This window comes from Helicoverpa zea, chromosome 23 (genome assembly GCF_022581195.2).
Source record: "Helicoverpa zea isolate HzStark_Cry1AcR chromosome 23, ilHelZeax1.1, whole genome shotgun sequence".
Taxonomy (NCBI): domain Eukaryota; kingdom Metazoa; phylum Arthropoda; class Insecta; order Lepidoptera; family Noctuidae; genus Helicoverpa; species Helicoverpa zea.
The window spans coordinates 2,644,831-2,667,736 of NC_061474.1; the positions used below are offsets into that span (position 1 = coordinate 2,644,831).

The 22,906-nt window shown below is 35.1% G+C and overlaps 1 protein-coding gene across 1 annotated transcript; it reads right to left on the reverse strand.

The window, feature by feature from the left end:
* Nucleotides 1-17,410: 17,410 nt before the first annotated feature.
* LOC124641695 lies at nt 17,411-18,334 on the reverse strand. Its single transcript, XM_047179864.1, has one exon. The coding sequence runs from the start codon at nt 18,332-18,334 to the stop codon at nt 17,411-17,413; it is 924 nt and encodes a 307-aa protein (XP_047035820.1).
* Between the last annotated feature and the right edge of the window lie 4,572 nt (nt 18,335-22,906).

The window sequence follows — 22,906 nt, forward strand, 5'->3', positions numbered from 1 at the left end:
TAGGCAGTCGCTCCTTGTAAAATACTGGTACTCAGCTGCATCCGTGTCGACTTTAAGCCAACCCCAACATAGTTGAGAAAAAGGCTGGGCAGATAAAGAGATATTCTTACTAATCCTGAACGAACTCAATATAAATCTGTCTGTTTCAAATTGGTTTAACGTTGTGCGTTTTCACGGTAAACCGGTTAAACCAATTTAAACTTTTCGTATCCACATAGATTGAATGCTGTGGCAGGTCCTACGTTAGTTTTTATCCAGGTGCCTAAAAATACGTGATTTTACGGTTGAATAACAACTAGATAATAAATATAGCTTTAAATTATTCCTTAAACTTAGGTATATCTTTGACTTTTAGATAATTAACTGTTACTGTTACTGTTACAGCCTTTTTATCGTCCCACTGCTGGGCACAGGCCTCCTCTCAGGATTGAGCATTAATCACCACGCTTGCTCAATGCGGGTTGGTGATTTCAGACTATAGAGTCCAGGTTTCCTCAAGATGTTTTCCTTCACCTTTTTATCAGCCATTGGTGTCCAAGATATAGGTACTTAGAAAGTACATACAAACTTAGAGAAGTTGCATTGGTACTTGCCTAACCTGGAATCGAACCCACACCCACATACTCGAGAGGTTGGTTCTTTACCCACTATGCCACCACGACTTTTTTAACTACAGCCCCTTTATTGATGCCATATTTTTGATCGATTTTCTAGTGATTATTCTCCTGTTAACAATGTACCTCTGCTTTTGTATGCTTGTAAAAGTAAAACCCTGTAGGCGATCATGATGAAACTCAAATCACTACTCAAATCAGTTCATCTATTTAGGAGAGCTACATTGTCACAGACTGACACAAACCTATAACGACTCCCTTTCGTGTCAGAGCTTACTGATCACTTTCACCCGTACATCTAAATTCAATACGCAAGGAAATGCTATCATTGCTTAGTTACAAACATACGAGTATTCACACTACATGTGACTTGTTAAATAATTACATCAGCCTGTATGCGCAGGTTTAAAGTGACAGTTAAAGGGTGTTACAGCCTCATAAAGTTAAACTGACACTTGGAGATAACGAGGTTTGTGTATGACTTGTAACACAAGGGTTGTATGTCGTAATGTGAGCACGGGTTTGTAAAATTAAGTTGTGTCATGTAATACTGGCTGTTCCTAACAGGACAGCTACTTCTCGCACACAGACAGGTATCAAAAAATAAAAATCATCAAAATATTTTTGCTTGAAAGTAGTGTTGCCCAAATTCAGTTTTGGTCTTGCAGTCTTGGTCTTGTTCTTGCGTTTTTGCAAGACCAAGACCAAGAACAAGACCGCGTATTTTTAGCAAGACCAAGACCAAGACTGACCGTGCAAGACTTGAGCAAGAACAAGACATAGCCTGCAAGACTCTTGCGTCTTGCAGCTAGGACTTAGCGCTATTTCACTGAGTAGTTAGGTGTAACAGTTCGGTGTATAGGTAGGTACGCTTAGGAATTCTATGAGACGCAAAAAACTGTATCAAAGAATATGAAAAACTGGAACTATGCGCATTACGACTAATACCATAAACATAGCGAATAAAAAAATATTAAAAAAAAAAATGTTTTAACCATCGGCACTTTGATAATGCGGCATCAAAGGTTTTGTACTTACTTCTCAAAGAAATTTGCCGCTTTTCGGAAGTACATGGTTATGATACACGCGCCGGCGGCTTCTTTTGAAATCTACAACAATCGTTGCCGCCACGCCGAAATCATAACATTTGACACTATTTGATTGCCGCCATAGGGCGTAGGTATACTCATGCAAAATAATTTCCTAGTAGAGTACCTACAGGTGTTCCAAAGAATAAATAAGTTTCAGAGTGCTTAGAATGAAAATGAATACATTATACTGATCACGCAAGTAGTATTATGATTAGGATAAAATGGTAAGGATAGGTAGTAGATGTCATATTAATTCATTCTAGTAAGTATATATTGTAATATTGATTACTTATATGGTTTTAAACTAATTACTTAGGTACTATTATTGTACATTTAGTCATTATATTTCTTACATTTTTTTTACATGTTTTTTAGCAAATGTAAGCTTATAAATCATAAATGTTTATTAAGAAACAGTTACTTCCATGGAAAACGACATATAGGTCAGTTGATTTTTCGAATTTCTTGTCAAATCTTCAGTTATTAATTAATTTGCTTGATCTTTACTATGGCTATGTTAATTCAAGCTCACAATGTTCCAATTCTAATACGTTTTTCTAAGATTTAAAGTAAACTTTAATAAATAGTAATAGACTAATAGGTAATTGCAAGACTTGCAAGACTCTTGCTGCAAGACCAAGACCAAGACCAAGACTGGGAGCGCAAGACCAAGACCAAGACCAAGACCAGGTGTATTGGCGCAAGACCAAGACCAAGACTGGCTAAGTCTCGTCTTGTTCTTGCATTTGGGCAACACTACTTGAAAGAGAAACATCTAAACTTTCACTTTATAATGTTACTGTTACTTTAGTAAGACGAGGGTTAACATAAACGGACAGACGATTTTTTTTCAGGTTACTAAAAAAGTAACCGAAAAAAAAATAGTTTTCAATAACCCTTGTGTAATTCAAAGAGATAGGTACACAACTTCAAGGAAAGTGCAAGAAATCGCGCATAATTCATGTAGCACGCTTATTGTTAGATCATAATTTTATATACACGTATTAAAACAACCACCCGTCACCGTACGTACACGTATTGAATCACGTATCAAAGCTGGTTAAAAACTATCCAAACAACATGCCCACTGTACGAATGTGACCTAGATGAAGGCGCCTGACCCATCTGCATTATGTCATCTCTTGTCTTTCCTTACTCTGTGTTAAACACTGACCGAATTTCAGCCGTTGTATGAGCTGAAATCCGCCATGTTTTGAGCCCATAGTCTCGTGTGCTAGCGTATTAATTTAATACTAAACTTTAGTATAGGGATGGGGGAAGTAATATCGATGTTTTTATAAAACTATACAGTAGTAGTAGTCCTATATGTCCGGAACGGAGCCTTATGTTCAGTTTTACCGGTTGCTGATAAAGTCTCTGATAGCCTATCAAGAACTTATCTGAAACTCAATTTTAAAGGCATCACGAATGTCATTATATTTCTGCCACACTTAGTGAGTTGCTATGACAGAGTTTTAAAGGAAGACATAAGAATTTTGGGTTAAATGGAAATATTTAGTTATAGTTATTAAGTTATAGAACTCCTAACCTAACCAACTTTACCTTTGAAAGCCTCTAAAAATAAATCACTATCTCTTCCATTAAATAAACAATAAACGAACCTTCTAATAATGAATAAACTGAATTTATTGAAGAAATAAACATAGGACGAATAAACAATGTATTGAATGAAATAATTTTGCGAATACTTCGAAAGTTATTATTGAATTTTATAAATTGTTTCGTTATTTTCAACAAGTTGTAAGTATTTTTTGGATGAAAATAATCAGGGAACTTTTGGAAGTATTTTTTTCTTCCATGAGCTGATATTTTTCTTACATTAGCAGTCAGTTTCCAATTTATTATAAAAAAAGTTGTAATACATTAATCTACTGTTTAATATTATAAAGCTGGAGAGTTTGTTAACTACTGTTCTAATATGAAAAATTATTTCAGTATTAGATAGCCCATTTGTAGAGAAAGCTAAAAAACCTCTGGAGGAAGCTCGTAGGTTTATAAACTAATAAGCTTAGAAAAATTGTCTGAGAGGTTATTAAAACCTTACTACTAAAATTTAAACATCTGTTGAACACTTGTCCAAAAAAAGTGTGGCTGCAAAACAGATCTTATTTCAATGTCATGATCTGACATTTTTTAAGTAAAGTTTTCTACAGACGTTTAAAAGTTTTTGTGGTATGACGTATAGAATCGGTAAATCTATTTAGTTTTCCACGTCAGCGTATTTATTTCGACACATAATGTATGTATGTCAGTATAGGTGATATAGGTATGGATAGTTTGACAAAATTAATCACATATCACTTCATATTTTTTATCGATAACTACATGTCACAGCACTATTCAGACAACATATTGCAGCCGTGGTCGACCGCGTTTATAACCATTCAACAGTATAGCTAATTCAGGAATTCGCTTCAATTCCTACACATTGAGGCTCGTGGCAACATTTTGTATAGTTTATACAAAGCAAAACGTTTGAGAGGCAACTGTTGATGGAAATGATTAAAAATCTTGATACTATCGAAGTTATAAATGCTTAATTCTTTTTGTAAGTAGCGGCTGAAACGATATTTTAAAAAATAGAAGCAAAACGACTTAAAAAAATATAAAATGAAGACGAAGAATGAAAAAATATCGCTCTTAAAGTCGGTGTCTTGAAAAGTATACATGCCGTTTTTAGACTGCCGGGCCAATTAGAATATGAAGAATTATATCTACATATGCATTTAAAGTACGTTTATTAAAATGTATTATTACTTTAAAGAATTGCAGACCAAAATTAGCTATTTCCTATTAACTTTCTTGACTAAATTCAACTTATCGACACCAACTTTTTCAGACAATACTTTTTGTTAACGAGTTTATTCACCTAAATCAACCAGCCATTACTGTGTATCATAACTGTCACCGATTTTAAGGGTCCAAGCCATTTTCTATTATATTTAAAACTGTATTCAATGAGTTTTTATTCAAAAACTGAATGGGGACCACGGAAAACAAAATGACTAGCGGAGGTGCCATAACGGAAAATCGCCCAAAGAAAGTAGCGCGCCAAAATGCGGTTGAGCGGGGGACGAGGAACGTTACTGTTTTCGATCTTATACGTCTTCTTTGGACTCGACCATTTTTTGTAGTACCAAAAATCGTTGACAGATGTCTCAAAGGGCCCGAACGCCTTGCCTATTCACTCGTTGCTGATCGTTTTGGTCTTGCTCATCATCATCTCCAGAGCCTTTTCCCAACTATGTTGAACGCGAATAAATGTTTAACTTTGACTATGTTGGGGCCGGCTTCCAGTTTAACCGGATGTAGCTGAGTACTAGTGTTTTCCGTTTTGGTTTAATTTGACCTAGAAGAAGGCGCCTGACCTACCTGTTTGGCATCTCTGTTCATCTTTCCTTCCTCCGTGATGGAGACTCTGAATAGACTGAAAACAAGATTCAGCCTTTTTTAGCGAGCAGTTATTTTTCAGCGTGACAGACCGAAATTGTTCAGGCCGTCTAGGGAAATCAGGCCGTGTAATCATAGTTAGAATGAAATTATTTAGACAGGAGATAATATTTAAACGGTTTTCAAGCACAGGTGGTAGTTGTGATTTGTTTTTGTTTGGGAAAAGCTTTTTTATGGCTATTTTCGCAGATTCCTTAGGGATAAAATTCGTGGTGGAAATATGAGATGGGTAAAACAGACAATCTTTCAGATTTTTAGACGCCCAGATGACGTAATAGTAAGAAAATCTGGAAAAGTAAATAAAAAAACCTCTTAGTGCTTATAAATTATTATTTTTACAGAAACAGAAGTTTTTATTAAAATATTTACATTAATTTTAAAAAGTTAAAATAAACTTATACATTAGTGAAGTCTATTCATTATGATTTGTATTGGTGACCCATCCAAATCCTGACCACAGCGAGAATAACTTAACCTTCTTCTTATTCCAATTTAAATAGAACTGCAAAATAAATAACGAAGAAGGAAGTAGTATTTCATAATTAATTAGTCGAAAATAATTAATTGGACGTAATCATAATGAGTTATTGTAAGACGGGGCTTAGTTAATATTAATGTAGAACTTTATCTGATAAGCCTTTGTTAATGGATACTGTAATTTTCGTTTTAATTGTTAATTTCTAGTTTTTGGTGGGAAAATGACGGATAAAAAATTATATCAAGTAATACTTACTATTTTACTAAGAGAAATGATTATGAAAAAGTAACAAAAAAAAAAATTTAACAGCCGAAGTCCAATGCTGGAAAAATGCCTCCCCTATGGTTTATCCCTCAATATTTTTTTAAATAGTTTTAAAAATAATACTTTCAAAACGTAGATGAAAACCACAGAAAATCTAAAACAAAAAAAAATCGAAAACAAGTGATAGAAAAATAGAATAGAAAATAAGTTAAAAATTCTACCAAAATAACAATGAAAAAGTACACCTGCATAAAAGTATAATATTTCATAGACAACAGAATTCGCCAACACACACCAAAATATCACAGCAAAAGTCTGACCAAAAAAAAAAGAAAACTTAGCTACGCATATACCAACCGATATTTTGAAAAATGGGAGCATTTTTCACCAATCAAAAGACGACGAACGTAACAGTAGAAAATATAGTTGTATGGCTAGGAGAATAAAATGACTAGCGGAGATGTCATAACGCAAAATCTCCTAAGAAAGTAGCGCGCCAAAATGCGGGTGTTCGGGGGGCGGTGAACGTTACTAGATTCGTCTTTACACGCCTTCTATGGAACCTAACCATTATTTTCAAAATAAAATCACCGGTAAATCAAGATCAATCTTGGTTTCAATCAAACAAATCAAACAGATTGGTTTTGTTTTGACAAGGAACCCGAACGCCTCGCTAGTTCTAGTAATTGAACAGTGAGGCCCACTAGGGCTAAAGCCTTCCAGGCCTACGGGATTGCTCTAAAGAGTTACCGCGGCCCTGGTATATAAAGGGCTTAAGAAGGAACATGGTGGGTTTTAGTCAGTAAGAGTCTGACACTCCCTCTCACTGCACCCACAGCGGGAGGGGTCATAAAAAAGTAATTTTGACCTACGAAAAGGCGTTTGACCTACCTTCCTTATGGCATCTCCTTATCCTCCTATCTTTCCTTCCTCCATGTTGTACAGTGAAAAACGCGCGTTTTGCTCATCGGTTTTTTGTATTGAAATTCGTGAACAAAACAGTGAGAGAGCCAGGATTGCAGTTTCCCCGTTTGCTCGTACAAAGCTGAAATATTTTCCACCTGCTAACTGATTCCTTTCCAATTCGTTGCTTTCGTGGTTTTTGTATTTGTATTTACAGCTGAGTGATATTTTTAACTAAATTTGAAAAAAGGAGGATGAATATTGTTACTGATTTGTTACATATTGATGAGAATTTGATTGTCGAAATAGTAAGTAAAACATGTATATAGTGATGAAGTTAGTATGGACCTTTTTTTTTTTTTTTTGTTGTCGCTGGGCTAAAAATGCTATTACGCATCCCCTTCCCATCGGGGGACGGGAGAGGGGTATGTGGGACTCCCCGGTAAAGACGTTCCCGGTATACCCACTAAAAAGGCCCAGCGGCACTCCGACCTCGCCTGAGTGGAGGGGGTCTGGGAATCCATCGCATCCAGTCCCCCACCGGCGATTGCCCGCCTTACGGCAGGCCCCTCATACCTCCCCCTAGTGAGGAAAGTTAGTATGGACCTAGTTCTTATTGTTTTAAAATCACGACAAGAAATAACCATAGATAGGAAACATAGATAAGGCCGTATTTAAGGAGCGGACATAATTCTTGTATGTCATTTTTTTGTTACAAGTACTGAACTATTGAACGTTTTGTAAAACAATGGAATACCAATTTTAACGAGATTTTATTTTAGTTTTTAGCCAAGATTGTAAATAATACGTTATTTGCGACCAATAAATGATTTGCTCAACTGATAATACTCTATGAACTACACATACAACTGCCAAGAACATTACCATATCATCCAAGGCTATGGGGGTTAACACACAAACACACTTAATTACTCCCCTTATATCTAACTTTAGCGAAGCCTCGGGGTTATTTTGAAAGCATCCAGGGGCCCGATTCTCCTAATTTTACTCAAGCGACATACGATTCACATTCGACTGCGATCACGATTCAATCACGATTGAAGCGTATGTGGCATTCCGCTATTTTTTCTTTGAAATAAACGTTTTTATCCTTTTCTGTCATTCAATAATGAATCATTTTGTCTGCAAATGATTTACGATTGCAATATGATTGTAGAGCAGACTATCGTATAGACCAAAATCACCAAAATCGCAAACCAATCGAATGTCGTTGGAATACGATTGGTCTTAATATTAGTAGCAGAATGCCCGATATGGTTAAAACTGCTATTGCGATCATATTGCGATTCGATTTCTATTAAATTTTGACATTATTAACTTAGGAGAATCGGGCCCCTGATCACGAAAACCACTTTCCATCAGCTTTCAACGTCAGCCTTGAAAGTGCATCTAACAATATATAAACACGAAAACTTTGTATTGTTTAACAGTTATTTTTTAACTAGTTACTGACTGTGGTTTTGTCTGCAGGTACCGAGAATAGTGTCGATATAGGTGAAAAGTTTTTCTTGCCTGAATTACCTAATGAAACTTTAGGATACTTTATGTACCTATATATTTGAGATATTCTAGTTTATTATAAACTATCAGCCGAGGTTATGCCCTCGTTCAATGCGAATTACTTCAAGCACCTAGATAAAAAGTAATTTATAGCTTTTCACGATACAAGTGATATTTGACACAATTTTGAAATCGGTTCAATTTCTGAGCAAAGCGCGTTCAAACCAACTTTTAAGCTTTATAATATAAGTACTTACCTATACTATGTATGTAAATAACGAAATGATATATAGAAAACATACAAAATGTACAAAAATGAGGATCAGTTTGAAAACCTCCTCTTATTCGAAATCGTTTAAAAATAAATCCGTTACATCACATGTAGATTAAAAACTTTTTTTCATCGTATTTATTCACATTCCAAAAGAAAACACAAAATAATTTCATGCAAACAAACCTAAGGTGAACGACATAGATTCTAAGCGTACAGAACTTTTGTTTCAGCCTGAAACTCGCTCCCATTGAGGGCAAGTCTTCAGTAGCTTTTCAGCAGCGAGAGAGAACGGATGTCACTCGATCGAAAATTTACCGAAAATACGTGAACTTATAACTGTAAAATACATTTATAATTTATAAATATAAAATAAATTGGTGTATTAGGTATATATTTTTTTGTAAAAAGTGTAAGTTAGATTGGTTGAAAAATACATTTTCAAATAGTTGTATTTTTTTTGGAAAGTAGTGTTGTGTTGAGAAACAGTGTTGGAACTTTGTGAAAGTTTTGTGTTTAACTAGATCAAATTAGACAGGGTGAGTTTAAATTGTGATTGATTAAGGTTTGACTAATAGGTTTATAGTTTGATTAGATTTTGTATTGCTCAGTTAGCTTGTTAATACTAAATTGGTGTTACATGACTGGTATATTAATTATTGTTAATTACTTTTTGACGTGTCGTTTTGATACTGTGTGGTTTTAGAAAGTTCACAGAATTTATTCTACGTTTTTTATTATGAACACTTTATTAATGACTGCTAAAAATCCTCAAAATTAACCAAGTAATCAATTATTTTAAAAGTACTTATTCCAGAGTGAATTCATAGAACTATTAGTCCCCAGGCCGGCGAACAAATTTTTTTTTGATACATATACATTTAAGACTTTGTGAGTGTCTTCCTTACGATGAGTCCGACAAACTTTTCGAATGCGCAAATTTTGGTGCCGCTGTGTTTTTTAATGCTTGACTCCTGAAATTGTCGATATGACGTCACTATGGCTCTTCGTACATACACGTTTCATTTTTTGAGATTCGTTTAATAAAGTTAACTAGAGAATGGTGGTCAACTTGTCCGATAAAGATTGTGCTGCGTTTGGAGTGTCCACCATCCTGAAAATGTCGGTATGACGTCACTACGACTCTTCGTACATACACGTTTCATTTTTTGAGGTTTGTTTAATAAAGTTAACTAGACAATTGTGGTCAACTTGTCCGATAAAGATCATGCTGCGTTTGGAGTGTCCACCGTCCGGAAAATATAGATATATTTTAAGATTTGGTATAAAGTACTGACAATTGGTGTGAAGTATGTTAATAGTAAATGTTGCATTTAGAAAGTCGTTTCGAATGATATATGTATCATTACTACAGGAGGGATTTATTAACTTGAAAACACCTATCGATAAAATAATCTTATATAAGCTCTAGCTTCTGAAATACTAACAATTCGCCGAAGTTTTTTTAATATGAAATGTTGCATTTAAAAACGTAGCATCATTAAAAAGTAACTATTTTTAACTGAGGTATGTGTATGGAACTTGGTACTTATTCAGATCTCACTTCTTTTATAGGCGAAGCGTTCCCATATTATCGAACTTGGCAGTCTTTCACATTTATGTTTTGGGTGGGATTTAATTTCCAATAGGAAATTAAAATATGATTTCAGACACGTTTTATAAGCTTTCATATATTATTCTACATATAGTGGGTACATGCACCAAAGTATCACATTAGGTACTTGAAGTGTTATATAAGTGAGCCCCATTTACGTGCCAGGGAAATCTTTATGGTGACAAAAGAAATATGAAAATATGTGTTTAACATCTTTTTTTGTAATTGGTGTTTTTTGATGGTTTACTACAAGCCAGAAGGATTTTTTGTCTATTTTTATACTAGCACGCCTACATTAAAACAAAATAGACAATAATTATGTACGTAATACAGAGTATTTTCTAACTTAGAAGCTACGTTAGAAAAATACCTTTCCTTCATACTTCAAATTACTAAATGGTCGTACGGGATCATGTTTCGAAATTGAGGGTCCTGTCACTTGTATATCTCTTGAAATCGATACGGGTAGTCAGAAGCCAGTAAATGTCAATCAATCTTACCAAGGGATATCGAGTTGCTTAGGTAACTGTGTGTAGGGGGTCAGATAGGCAGTCGCTTCGTGTAAAACATTTGTGCTTAGTTATATCAATATAGAATAAGAGTATGCGGGGCATTAACGTTTAGTCGGCCGATAGTTTGTTTGAGCTTATAAATCAGTATGAAGATGAATGGTATATGCACATTACATAGATCAGGTATTTACTCGGTATGACACCGACTCAAAATTTTGATTAGAATCTTCTGTAACATTTATTTTCCAACTATCGGAGAACTGTCGGCCGACTGTTTATGCTGAAGTGTGCCGGTACTCTTAAACTGAAAGTGGACTCTAAAATATTTTTGAAAAGGCAAGGCATATTTTTATTCCGGAAAAATAAGACGTAAGGTTTCAGAATTTTCCAAAAATGAAACATCAAAGATTATTGCAACTACCTTAAAATAAAAATCTTACTAGGAAAATAGCTTTACAAACTCTAGTTTGTGAGCAAGCAAGTTACAAAGGCTTATATAATATTTAATAAAGTTTATACGTACTGCAAATTCTTAGCTTTGTTTACTCAGCTTCTTGTTTCGAAATGGGGTTGTGTTTATATAAGTATAATTTAATTTCTTTGTTAGAATAACTTCAGGAATTTGGAGGTACCTGGTTGCTATGTGTTTAAAAATTAGTAGGGCAAGAGTATTAATGATATTTTAAAAATCGTCCCGTCTTTTCTTGAGTACATAAACATAATCAGAGTGCAACATAGGCAAATAAGTACTGGTGGTTGTATGTCTGCGAATGTCTGTAGGTTACTCATCAATAAATTTATTGGCGATCAGAGATTGACTTCGGAAAATCAACGGACACCTTAATCCATAATCTTTCACGACTGTGATTTTTGTTGCGATGATGGATATCTTTTTTCTTCCTGTCCAAATTATTTAGGGTCGGCGCAACATGTTTTCCGCTTCCATTAACACTGTAACATCCACTCCCTTCTTATTCTTGTTCATATATTCATTGATCTCTACTGGTACCTCAACTTCTTCATCCGTGCAAATTCAAACTGAACACACTCTTTGTATTAATAATTAATGACGACTTAATTCAATTGCATTTCTAAATTAACCAGACTAAACTAATAAACCAGAAAATAACTTAACAATAAATAACCTCTCACAAACAATTACAGCTTATCCAATACCCCAAGCGCACTCAAAGTAACTTGAAGTTATTTTTCTCCCAAAAATATTAACACAAGATTCTCAAGTTACACTTAAGCTGAATCACCCAACTTGAGCCTAAGTTAAAACGACTTCACTTCAGGTTTTTATCTTGTAACTTAGCTTTACTTAATTAGCATAGTGGGTCTAATTTTATTTGCCCATAATTTTAAAGACGGACATTATCTCTGGGTATCATGTTTTTAGGATTCCGTAGGTGTAAAATGGTCCATGTTCTAGTCATATAATTTTTTGCTGTCTAATGTCACATCCTTACCAATATAATTTTGTGTGAAAACTACTGAAGCGATTTACATTTTCAAGGCCATAGAAAGAATATATGCTACTTTTGATCCGGTTGAATAAAGCTAGTTTTTCAATATTTTTGAAATGGAAAAGAATACAAGTGATTGTTACCCAATCTTTGTATTTCTTGTATTTCTCTCTAAATTTTGAAATCATCCCATCGTTTATAAAGATTGTAATAATACTCGCATTTTTCTAAAATCTTACCCATAAGACAAATCTTTTGTTTTGTTATTTCTCAATAGCCAGAAAATCCATTTGTAATCTTCTGTATGAAACATAGCGGTATTTTTCATCAATACCTATTTTGTCAGCCTCCCACTCGAATCCTACAAAAATATAGCCGAGATAAGTACAAATTGACCTAGAGTTTACTCGATCAATCAATGCTTTTGACAAAGTCTGTACTAATACCTATTTCATCTGTATTAATACTAGCTATTTAACGAGGTTTCACCCGCGTCTCTAAGAAAATATGTACTTCCCACAATCGGTTACAAGTAGGGCTGCCATCTCGAATTTCGCCAAACCCGGACAAACATTTAAAAAACCCGGACATTTGGCATATATCGCATTTTTCCATTCCAACCTAATTTGTAATCCCTTTACTATTAACATATACTTAAATTCAATGAGGTGCTTCCTTACATGAAAAGTGTCCGGGTTTTCCCCGGACACTTCTTGAAACCCCGCTCGGACGGCCCCCGGACGGCCTCCAAACGAGGACAAATCCGGGGAAACCCGGACGGATGGCAGCCCTAGTTACAAGCAACCTATGTCTATTCTCAAGTTCAAGAGTCTAGTAAATTGACAGACAGATAGACAGAGTTAGGTAGGTACTTTCGAATATATAATATTAAACAAAGATAGATTATTTCAAGAAGGGGCCTATATCAGTTTCTACTTTACCTATCTGTATATCTGTCAGTATCACATTTGATTCAGCTTTTTTACAATTAAAGCTTTACAAACATATTTTTGCATTGAAGTTAGCACGGAGATAAGGATTTAATATATACGGAACCTTCAACGCTCGCTTGGACACACACTTTGGGGTTTTTTGTAAGATACTTTGTTATTTAACCCTCTTGCACAATTAATTTCGTGAAAGATGCTACTGAGTAGCCGTACTCAAAAATGAGTTAGTGTTTAAAATCTTAGTGTTACTGAGGAAGATTATGCTTTGTGTTAACTTGGAGTTTTTGACCCATTCAGTGTACTCAATCCTCACTAATAATATAAATACAAAAGCATTTCTGTCTCTCAGTTTGACTCGTCAAAACTAATACAATGATTTGAATGTTTGGTACAGAGATCATCTAGAGCCTGTGAAAGGACATAGGCTACTTTATAACCTTTTGTGAAAATAAGTTACTTCAGGAACGCAGGGAACTAACTTAACCCATTGCCATTAAGACGTGAAAGCAGAAACAGGTATATTTACCTTACTTGAAGGTGCTAACAAGTTAAATAATAATATGCAGCCCACATTTCTAGTAACCTCTTCTCTAACAAGAAAACTAAGAATCGCACTATTTCTATTTTTATAATGCGAATTTTAAATAGAATCTTAATTTAATTTATTTAATTTATTTAATTTTTAATTTATTTAAGTAGTATGGAGGACTAACAGCTAAAAAACACAGACAAGGAACTGTAAGTTAACCTGAGAGCCAATAACAAGTCCTCACTTATAGGGTACAGTACAATACTAAATTCTATGGACACTTAAGTACAGAGAAGAGAATACTTGCTAAATAACTAGTAAACAGTTTAAGTACAATCTTGTTCACATTACATATCAACCTTAATATTAATTGAAGGCTAAATGAAAAAGTTTCGGCTTAAGCGCTTTCTGACCGAGGACACACTAGTTAGGAATGGATCTATATCATGCTGCTTACACAACCTGTTGAAATTTCTGCTTGCACGCACAATGTACGAATTCTGTCTATAATTTGTTGAAGATAATGGCACACGCAAGGGTGGATTAAACCTTTTAGACTTCTTAGGAGCATTGAAATAAAATTTGGAAAGAATATCAGGGCAGTTGATACTATTGTTGAAAATTTTCAACAAGCCAACACAATCAGAAATCTCGCGGCGATTAACTAGAGGCAGTAAATGAAATTTTTTACAGAAGTTGAGGTAGTTTTCAGACTGATACGTTACTTTTTGATGATAACACAAATACTTAATAAATCTTTTTTGGATGCTCTCTATGCGGTCAATATATTTGTGGTAACATGGGTTCCATATTTCAGACGCGTACTCTAAGTGACTTCTAACAAAAGTACAATATAGAATTTTTAGTGTTTTGGCTTGAGTGAAGCACTTGGACAACCGCATTATGAAACCCAGTGATTTAGATGCCTTGGCGACTATTGCATCAACGTGTGTTTCAAAACTAAGTTTAGAATCATGATACACTCCCAGATCACGGATGGAATTTGATCTGGGTAGAATTTGATCACCTAGAATATATGATGCGACAATAATGGAACGCTTTCGAGAGTACGTAACAACCGAGCATTTCGCGGGATTAAGATCCAGTTTACTTCGCTGACAATAATCCTCAAGACGACGCAGGTCGTCCTGGAGTGCTGATGCATCTGACTGTGATAATATTGTGGCATAGATTTTCATATCATCAGCGAAGCACAGAAGCTTGGATGAGATTAAGCAAGAGTCGATATCGTTTATATAGATGATGAACAGTAAAGGACCGAGCAATGAACCCTGCGGCACTCCACTAGGAACAGGAACCCAGCTAGAAATATAGTTGTTGAGTACAACTGCTTGAGATCTGTTCACAAGATAAGAGGAAAACCATCTGAGTAGATCACCGCGTATTCCCATGCTATTTAACCTTGCAATTAAAATGTTATGGTCAATTCGATCAAAGGCTTTACTGTAGTCCGTATAAACGACATCGACCTGCGCACCGTTATCCATAGCAGCAGTAATAAATTCGTTTAGAAGAATCAGGTTCGTAACAGTAGACCTTCCCTTTAAAAAACCGTGTTGAAAAGATCTAAATGAATTTTTTAGAGCATTATAAACCTGATTGTATATAATTTTTTCAAATATCTTTGCTATAATACACAGTTTGGATATCGGCCTGTAATTTGTTACGTCTGTTTTTACGCCTTTTTTATGCACAGGTGTTATATACGCTGATTTCCATATCTGTGGAACAATACCCAAGTTTAAGGACTTTTTAAATAAAATCGAAATTGGTTGCGCTATCGACGGTGCACACGACACAAGAAGTTTGGGTGATATGTTATCAGGACCTGCTGCTTTAGATGCGTCCAATGTTCGAAGCAAATTCATTATTTCTTCTGAGCTCACGTTAATTCCGCAAACATCCGATGAAAGGTTTGACGATTCAATAAAATGAAAATGAGAAGAGTTTGAGTGACTAACACTAGGATTGAGAAAAGTAGAATGGAAGTATTCGGAAAAAGCTTGACATATTAGTTCCCCGGTCCGCAGGGTATTACCATTGTAATTTAAGGTGCTTGGAATTGCATTTGAACTATGTCGTTTCTTTACAAACGTCCAAAAATATTTTGGGTTATTTTTTATAGAAAGTTCTGTTAGATCCAAGTAGCTTCGGTAACACTGAGATTCCAATACTTTCACTCTTTCACGAAGAAGCTTGAATGTTAATTCATCAGATTTATTACCATATGTTTTAAATTTTTTAAGGTATTTAGATTTTTCTTTAATTGTTCTAATAAGTGATGAACTGTACCACGTTGGATAGCTTTTGTTTCGATAAAATTTCTGTGGGATATATTTAGATTGTAATTTAATAATAAACTGGTTAAAAAAGTTAACTGAATCATCTATTGACCGCAATGAAAACTCAGTTTCCCAGTCAACCGAGCTAATGTCCCTGGTTATAGATTCATAGTCCCCTTTATCATACAAAAATTTTGCACGTGGTGCACTTTCAAGTGGGGGTGTTACGATCAAATCCAAATTAATCAATAATGCTGGGTGATAGGCGTCAATAGGCACCAGTGGGCTGAGACATTCAGTCACATTCACCACTTCATTGGAAAGAATTAGGTCAAGGAGTCTACCATACTTATTAGCCACGACGTTATACTGACCAAAACCAAGAATGTGTAATTCATCACAAAGCAAAATTTCGTCATTACTGTTAGGATTAAATGGAACGAGTGATAGATTATTATCAGAAGGGACCCAGTTGATACCACTCATATTGAAGTCACCAATAACAAGGAAGGTATCAGAAGTATTATCAATAACTGTTTGGTTTAATTTAGCAAGAAAATTTGAAAGTTGTAAAGAAAAAGAAAGGCCTAAGTTTTGTTGACATAAGTAAATAACACAAATATGCAAAGTAATAATGTTTCGGGTAGTTGAATTTTTAATTTGTATGGATAGCCAGAGGTCTTCCGCAGTCGAGTGAAAATTAGGTTGACAAGTAACTGATAATTCTCTACGAGTAGCAATAAGTACACCCCCACCTCGTGATTGCCCGGTTAAAACGTAGTCCCGATCGCGTCGCCAAACAATGTACCGTTCATCAAAAAACTCAGAATTTAAAACCCCATCCAATAACCAAGTCTCAGTAAGAACTATGATATCATACGAATTAAGTAACATTTGACGATAGAAAGAATGACTTTTAGTTCTAAGTCCGCGAACATTCTGATAATATATATTTAAATTATCAGGCATTGAAAATATAGTCAATAACTGAAAATAAATCGTTATGATCGCCTATAATGCAACGATTCACTTTATTATAAAGTATAATATGGTAAAGTAAAACTATCAACATGTTAGGAAGGTAGAATATTAAAAAATTGGCGCGTGAACCAAAATCATACAACATTAAGTGGTAAACAAGTGTGCAAAGAAGCAAGCAATATTGCGTAGTGTGTGCAAGCGCAAGCGAGACAGATATATTGACATGCGACAGAGCTTTAAAGTGAACAGTGCGATAAGCAACATAAAGGAATCCGTAAACTAAACAAAAGAGAGGTGTCGAGCTCATTAGCGCGGCAGGGGTGCCAAACCCTTTACAAACTAGCAAAGCGTTACAATATTTTAAAATATTAAAGCGAGACTGAGATAAAGAAAAACAATAAAATAAAAAATAAATACTTAGAAAAAATAGGAAGCACATTATACAATCTTGTTTAAATCTGATTCTTTTCGAATAATAACAACTTTAGAATTAGTGTTTTTTAATATATGGATTTTCCCGTGCTTTACCCATACGAACTCATAATATTTCTCTTTGGCCATGATCTTGACTTTACTTAATAGCTTCTTGTACTCAATGCTCAGGTGATCATTCACATAAATACGCTGAGATGAGCCCTGGAATCCAATATGGGATGTCGAAAGGTCCTTGACGGCACGAGCAGCTGCTATAAAGTCTTCTTTCACGTACCGGTTTAAGAAACTCACAATAATTAATTTTTCGTTGGAGTTGAATATAGGTACTCTCGAAATATAGTTCACCTGGGATTTGGGGCAGGTGTAATTAACCTTCTGGCCGATAGCTTCAATAATGGAGAAAAGATTTTCATCCTTTCTTACAGGAACTCCCTTAATTTCCACATTATTAAGCCGGGATCGCTGTTCATAGGTTGCGAGTTCATACTTAGACCTCGCCAAGTCCGCCTGCAAACAATTGACAGTTTCCTGAAGCTTGCCAAGTTCTGATGCTTTGAGTTCCACCTCCGCAAGTCGGGTGTCAAACTCATCAAGTCTACCACTCGTGCCTTCACATGTAATTTTTAGCTCAGCTAACTCATCCTTGATAACCCGGATATCATCTACCAAAGTCGGCAAACTAAGTAGTTGGCGTTTCATGTCGCGAATTTCGGACAATATAGTTTCGAGAGACGCTGGTTCGGGAGCAGGCACAGCTGGTGATGACATTCGACAAGTGGGGCACTTCCATTGAGCCATTCTGTTGGCACCAAGCCTTCGCCAACCAGCTTCCGAAATATTGGCACATCCAAAATCCAGATGTTGCTTGCAGCCACCACACTGGACTCCATCGTTAAATTGTACGTTGCAAGCTGCGCACGTTTTCATACTTGAAGATGCAGTAAAACTCAGGTCACATAAAAAAACCAAAACAATAAACTATAAACTTGATGTTCAATAAAAGAAAAAGGTTGACGATCTATTATTTAGAGCGACGCGTACTTTACTAACGAGTGTCCATAGACGAGTGATCTTTGCTAGAATATTCAATTGAGAAATAAAGGGTGACCGATGGAGCAGGAAACTAAATGCTGAGCTAAAATAGGATTTCGTTCTTAAAACAGACTGACGTGGGATAGACCCAGTAAGGACAATTGAGATAAAAATAGGAATAGAATCCTAGCGAATAATAGAATGAAACCACGGCTATTATAGTCCGAAAACTAGTTTTTTTTTTGGAATTGACGCGTTTAAGTAGGTACTTACGAGTACTTGTATTTTTAGACCAGAACTTTTTTATCTGATATTTTTAATGATGGCTAATAATTCGCATCCTTGTTTCGGATGGCACGGTAAACTGTAGGCCGGGAGGCTGACATTTGAATATCTTTGGCAGTTGTTACGGGTAATCAGAAGCCAGTAAGTCTTACCAAAAGGTATTGGGTTGCGCGGGTAACTGGGTTGAGGTCCGTTAGGCAGTCGCTCCTTTTAAAGTCGGCTGGTTAGACCGAAAGCCCATCCGAACATAGTTGGCAAAAGGCTAGGCCGTTGATGATGGCAATTTTTTTGCATTATCATTGCAAAGTTGTTACTTTATACAAACTCAAATGATTTGCATATATGTAGTTTAGACTTTCAGAAATCAGAAATCAGAAATCAGAAATTTTATTTGCTAGAAACATGGTATGGTATTACAAGATGTTACAGTAGGTATGTGTTTCACATGTCTCGCCGTTTAACCGGCATGCAAATATTATTATGACCATTATCATAATGTGGAATTACAATTTAAAAAATCTAAAATAATATTGAATATTAAAACAAAGTCATTAGGCATATTTGACAAACCAAATTATATGTATATAAATAAATGCGATTTAACAAAAAAAAAAAAAAATACAAATAACTTTCTATATTTCTCGACGTACAAGACATAAATTCAGCTATTGAATAAAAACATTTGTCAATTAGCCATTTCTTAAATTTAATTTTAAATTTTGCAAGTGCCATCTCTCGGAAATGCCTGTGAATTTTATTATAAATCTGAACTGCCATGCAACTGCAATTTTTTTTAAACAGAGTTGAGGATTTACCTGGGACAATCAATCTGGTGGGATCCCTTGATGAATATTTTTTACTCGCTTTCTCAAAAAGATGGCCATGTTTTTTAACAAACACAGCGATTTCATAAATGTATAGACCAATAACAGTCTGAACTTTTAGTTTTTTAAATAAGGGCCTGCAAGAGTCTAGTGGCCCCACCCCACATATTGCTCGTATACATTTTTTCTGAGAGATCAAAACCCTATTTATGTCCGTCGAATTACCCCATAACAAAATACCGTAATTTAAAACAGATCCCACATATCCATGATATGCCAACAAAGCCATTTTGTCACTTGCCAATTTTCTTATTTTTCTAAGGGCATAGACAAATCTGTTTATGCGTGTACACACATTATTTACCTGGGCTTTCCAATTGCAATTTTTGTCTAATAATATACCCAAAAATTTTGTTTCATTTACTTCTTCTATACCTTGCCCACAGTGATCTATTGTTAAACTTTGATGTGTACTTTTGTAGTTTCGGAATTGTATAAATTTTGTTTTATGTATATTTACGGTTAGGTTATTTTACTTAAATAAGTAGTGATTGTGTTAACATAAAGCTAGCATTAAAGTCGGAAATCACAAAAGGGAAAATTACCACTTTCAGCAGTTGAGTACAATTTGCGCACAGGACACATATTCCTAATCACAGTAATTCTGTTGTCCTAATTAAGTCCTAATTACTTGTGCAAAAGGATTCCTTTTTAAGTCTTTATAGGACATGTACATACAATATGTATTTATAAATATGTATATATGTAGCTATATGTAGTTTATCAGTTGTGTTAGCACCCATAACACAAGTTAATTAATAACTTACCATGGGGCTAACCGACCGTGTGTGAAAAGGTGTCCCGACATTATTTATTTATTTATTCATGTTCTTAACGACAATGAGAATTGCAACATTGATGTAGAATTAATCGAAAAAGGATTGGACTTTTGAGACTTAAAATGTAATTATCTAGATTCTAATCTAGAATCGATTAGGTATAGAGTAAGATAATAGGTTTTAGTGTAGATTGGGTCTTTAAAAGTGTGCTTAGCATGGTTAGGGGGTTGGTACTTTGAATACTAATTTAGTGTGTAGTTTATAGTTTCTTGATAGAGGTTTGGTAAGACAGTTAAAAAGTAAAGCGTTGGCGTAGATATTAAAATATTCTTCATATTTTATTCCGTCCCTTATCCATACAAATGATCTGTAGCTATTTGTTCTTTTAATATTTTTCATTTAATAACTATTTACAAAAATACAAGACATTACCGAGTTTTTGAAAAAAAAAATTATAATAATACCAAAACACTGTGACAAAAAATATTATTTCAGATGAAATATTGCGTATTAGGTAATAATGAGAAGAGAAGGATATTCGAGTATCATTGAAATATTTTCTAAGAATTCAATTAACATAAAAGCTGAAATTCATCAAGCGTGAAGTATTCTCTGAAATATATTTTGTTTGTCATTTATTTTTAAATGTTTACTCATTATTCATAAGGCTTACAGTATTGATTGGGTTTTAGTGAAAGAAGAATTGAACAATATACGTATAGTTTTATATCAGGCTATAGTGTAAAACAGTCTTTCCCAAAGTGGGCGATAACGCCCCCTTGTGGGCGCTGCAGGTCTCAAGGGGGGCGGTAAGAGACCCAGAAAGAAAATGGGGGCGTTGTGTAGAGGCCTGGGGGGCCTGATTTGTAATTTTATTTAGCTAGGCCTATTAGACCACGACTGCATGAGCTTTCGACTCTCAACAACAACTTGTGAATATCAACTAATATGAATTAAAAGATTGCTCAAATGCCAGAGCAAAAATGAGCAAAAAAAGTTATGTTTGTTGTATGGAGCCCCCCAAAATATTTATTTTATTCTAGTTTTCAGTATTTGTTGTTATAGCGGCAACAGAAATACATCATCCGTGAAAATTTCAACTCTCTAACTATCACGGTTCATGAGATACAGTCTGGTGACAGACGGACGGATGGACAGAGGAGGGAAAACAATAGGATCCCGTTTACCCTTTGGGTATAGAACCATAAAAAATGGGGGCGCTTAAAATTTTTTTTATTCTCATAGTGGGCAGTAGACAAAATAAGTTTGGGAACCACTGGTGTAAAACATAAGCTCACAGATCACCATGGAAATATCCTCCCGACTTATGGTTTATGTCTCCCACTATGCATTGCACCTATACTATATTATTTTTTTATATTTCTGAAACTTCGCCATTTGCATTTTGTTATGGCCATTGGCTTTTAACCCTTTGAATGTTGAAGCGCAATTGATTTTGTGTTCTTTTTTTATTAGCGCCATACAAACATTTAAATGGCTTTTGTCGTGGTATTTCTTTCATGGTATTTTATACATAGGTATCCAAAACATACGTGAACGACGATTCCAACATACCATACTTTCAATATATTATTTCATTGGTATGTCAAATCCCACAGAGGGACGTAACCGACCAGGCTTCCTTATCCCCTGGTACATGTATGAGCGAAAAAGGAATTATTGATTAGGCAGTATTGCACGTGGTTGTAACTGACATGAACAGGATAAAATTCCTGTAATATGTAATAAGCTCTCAGGTAGGTACTAATATAATAAGAAAATAGTGAAGTGTGAGTCGGAATTCAGTGTAAATAAAACGGCAAAAAAAGCAGGTTTGTTGTAGGTACGGGAGCAACGTAAAATATTGGTTTTAACCTAGTTTTCCGTATTTGTTGTTATAGCGGCGACAATAATACCTAATGTGTGAAAATTGTCTAACTTTCACGGTCTATGCCATACGTCCTGATATACGGATTGGTGTCAGCAACATTGCAAGTTTTTCAGTTTTTTAAATTGGGCCCCATTTTCCCCCTTTTGTTCGGAGCCCTTTTATTTTTTTTTAACGACGTCAAAAATCATCAAATGACCCCTCCCGCTGTGGGTTAGCAGCAGAGAGGGAGTGTCAGACTCTTACTGACTAAAAACCGTCGTGTTCCGTCATAGGCCGTTTGTGTACCAGGGCCGCGGTATCTCTTTCGAACAACCCGCAGCCCCGGCTTGTTCGGAGCCCTAAAATAGAAAAAGACATCATTTTATTACCCACAAGTGATAAATGGAAAGTTTGGCATATATCGTAACATGAACAAGAATATCAAACTACAAAGATATCCAAAAATTGAATATTTTTTAAACGTATATTTTTAATCCAAATTGTATCTTATCGTGATCATGAATGAAACAGACTTTGGTAAAAAACGTATGCTATGGCACTGTTCCGAGGTAACAAATGTCTGATCCTGCTTATCAAATATTAAGGTTATATAACCCGAGGGTCAAGTTTACCAATGACCTCGAAGCCA

Coding starts and splice junctions, on each gene's coding strand:
- LOC124641695 (XM_047179864.1), bottom strand. CDS start 18,334: ATGAAAACGTGCGCAGCTTGCAACGTACAATTTAACGATGGAGTCCAG.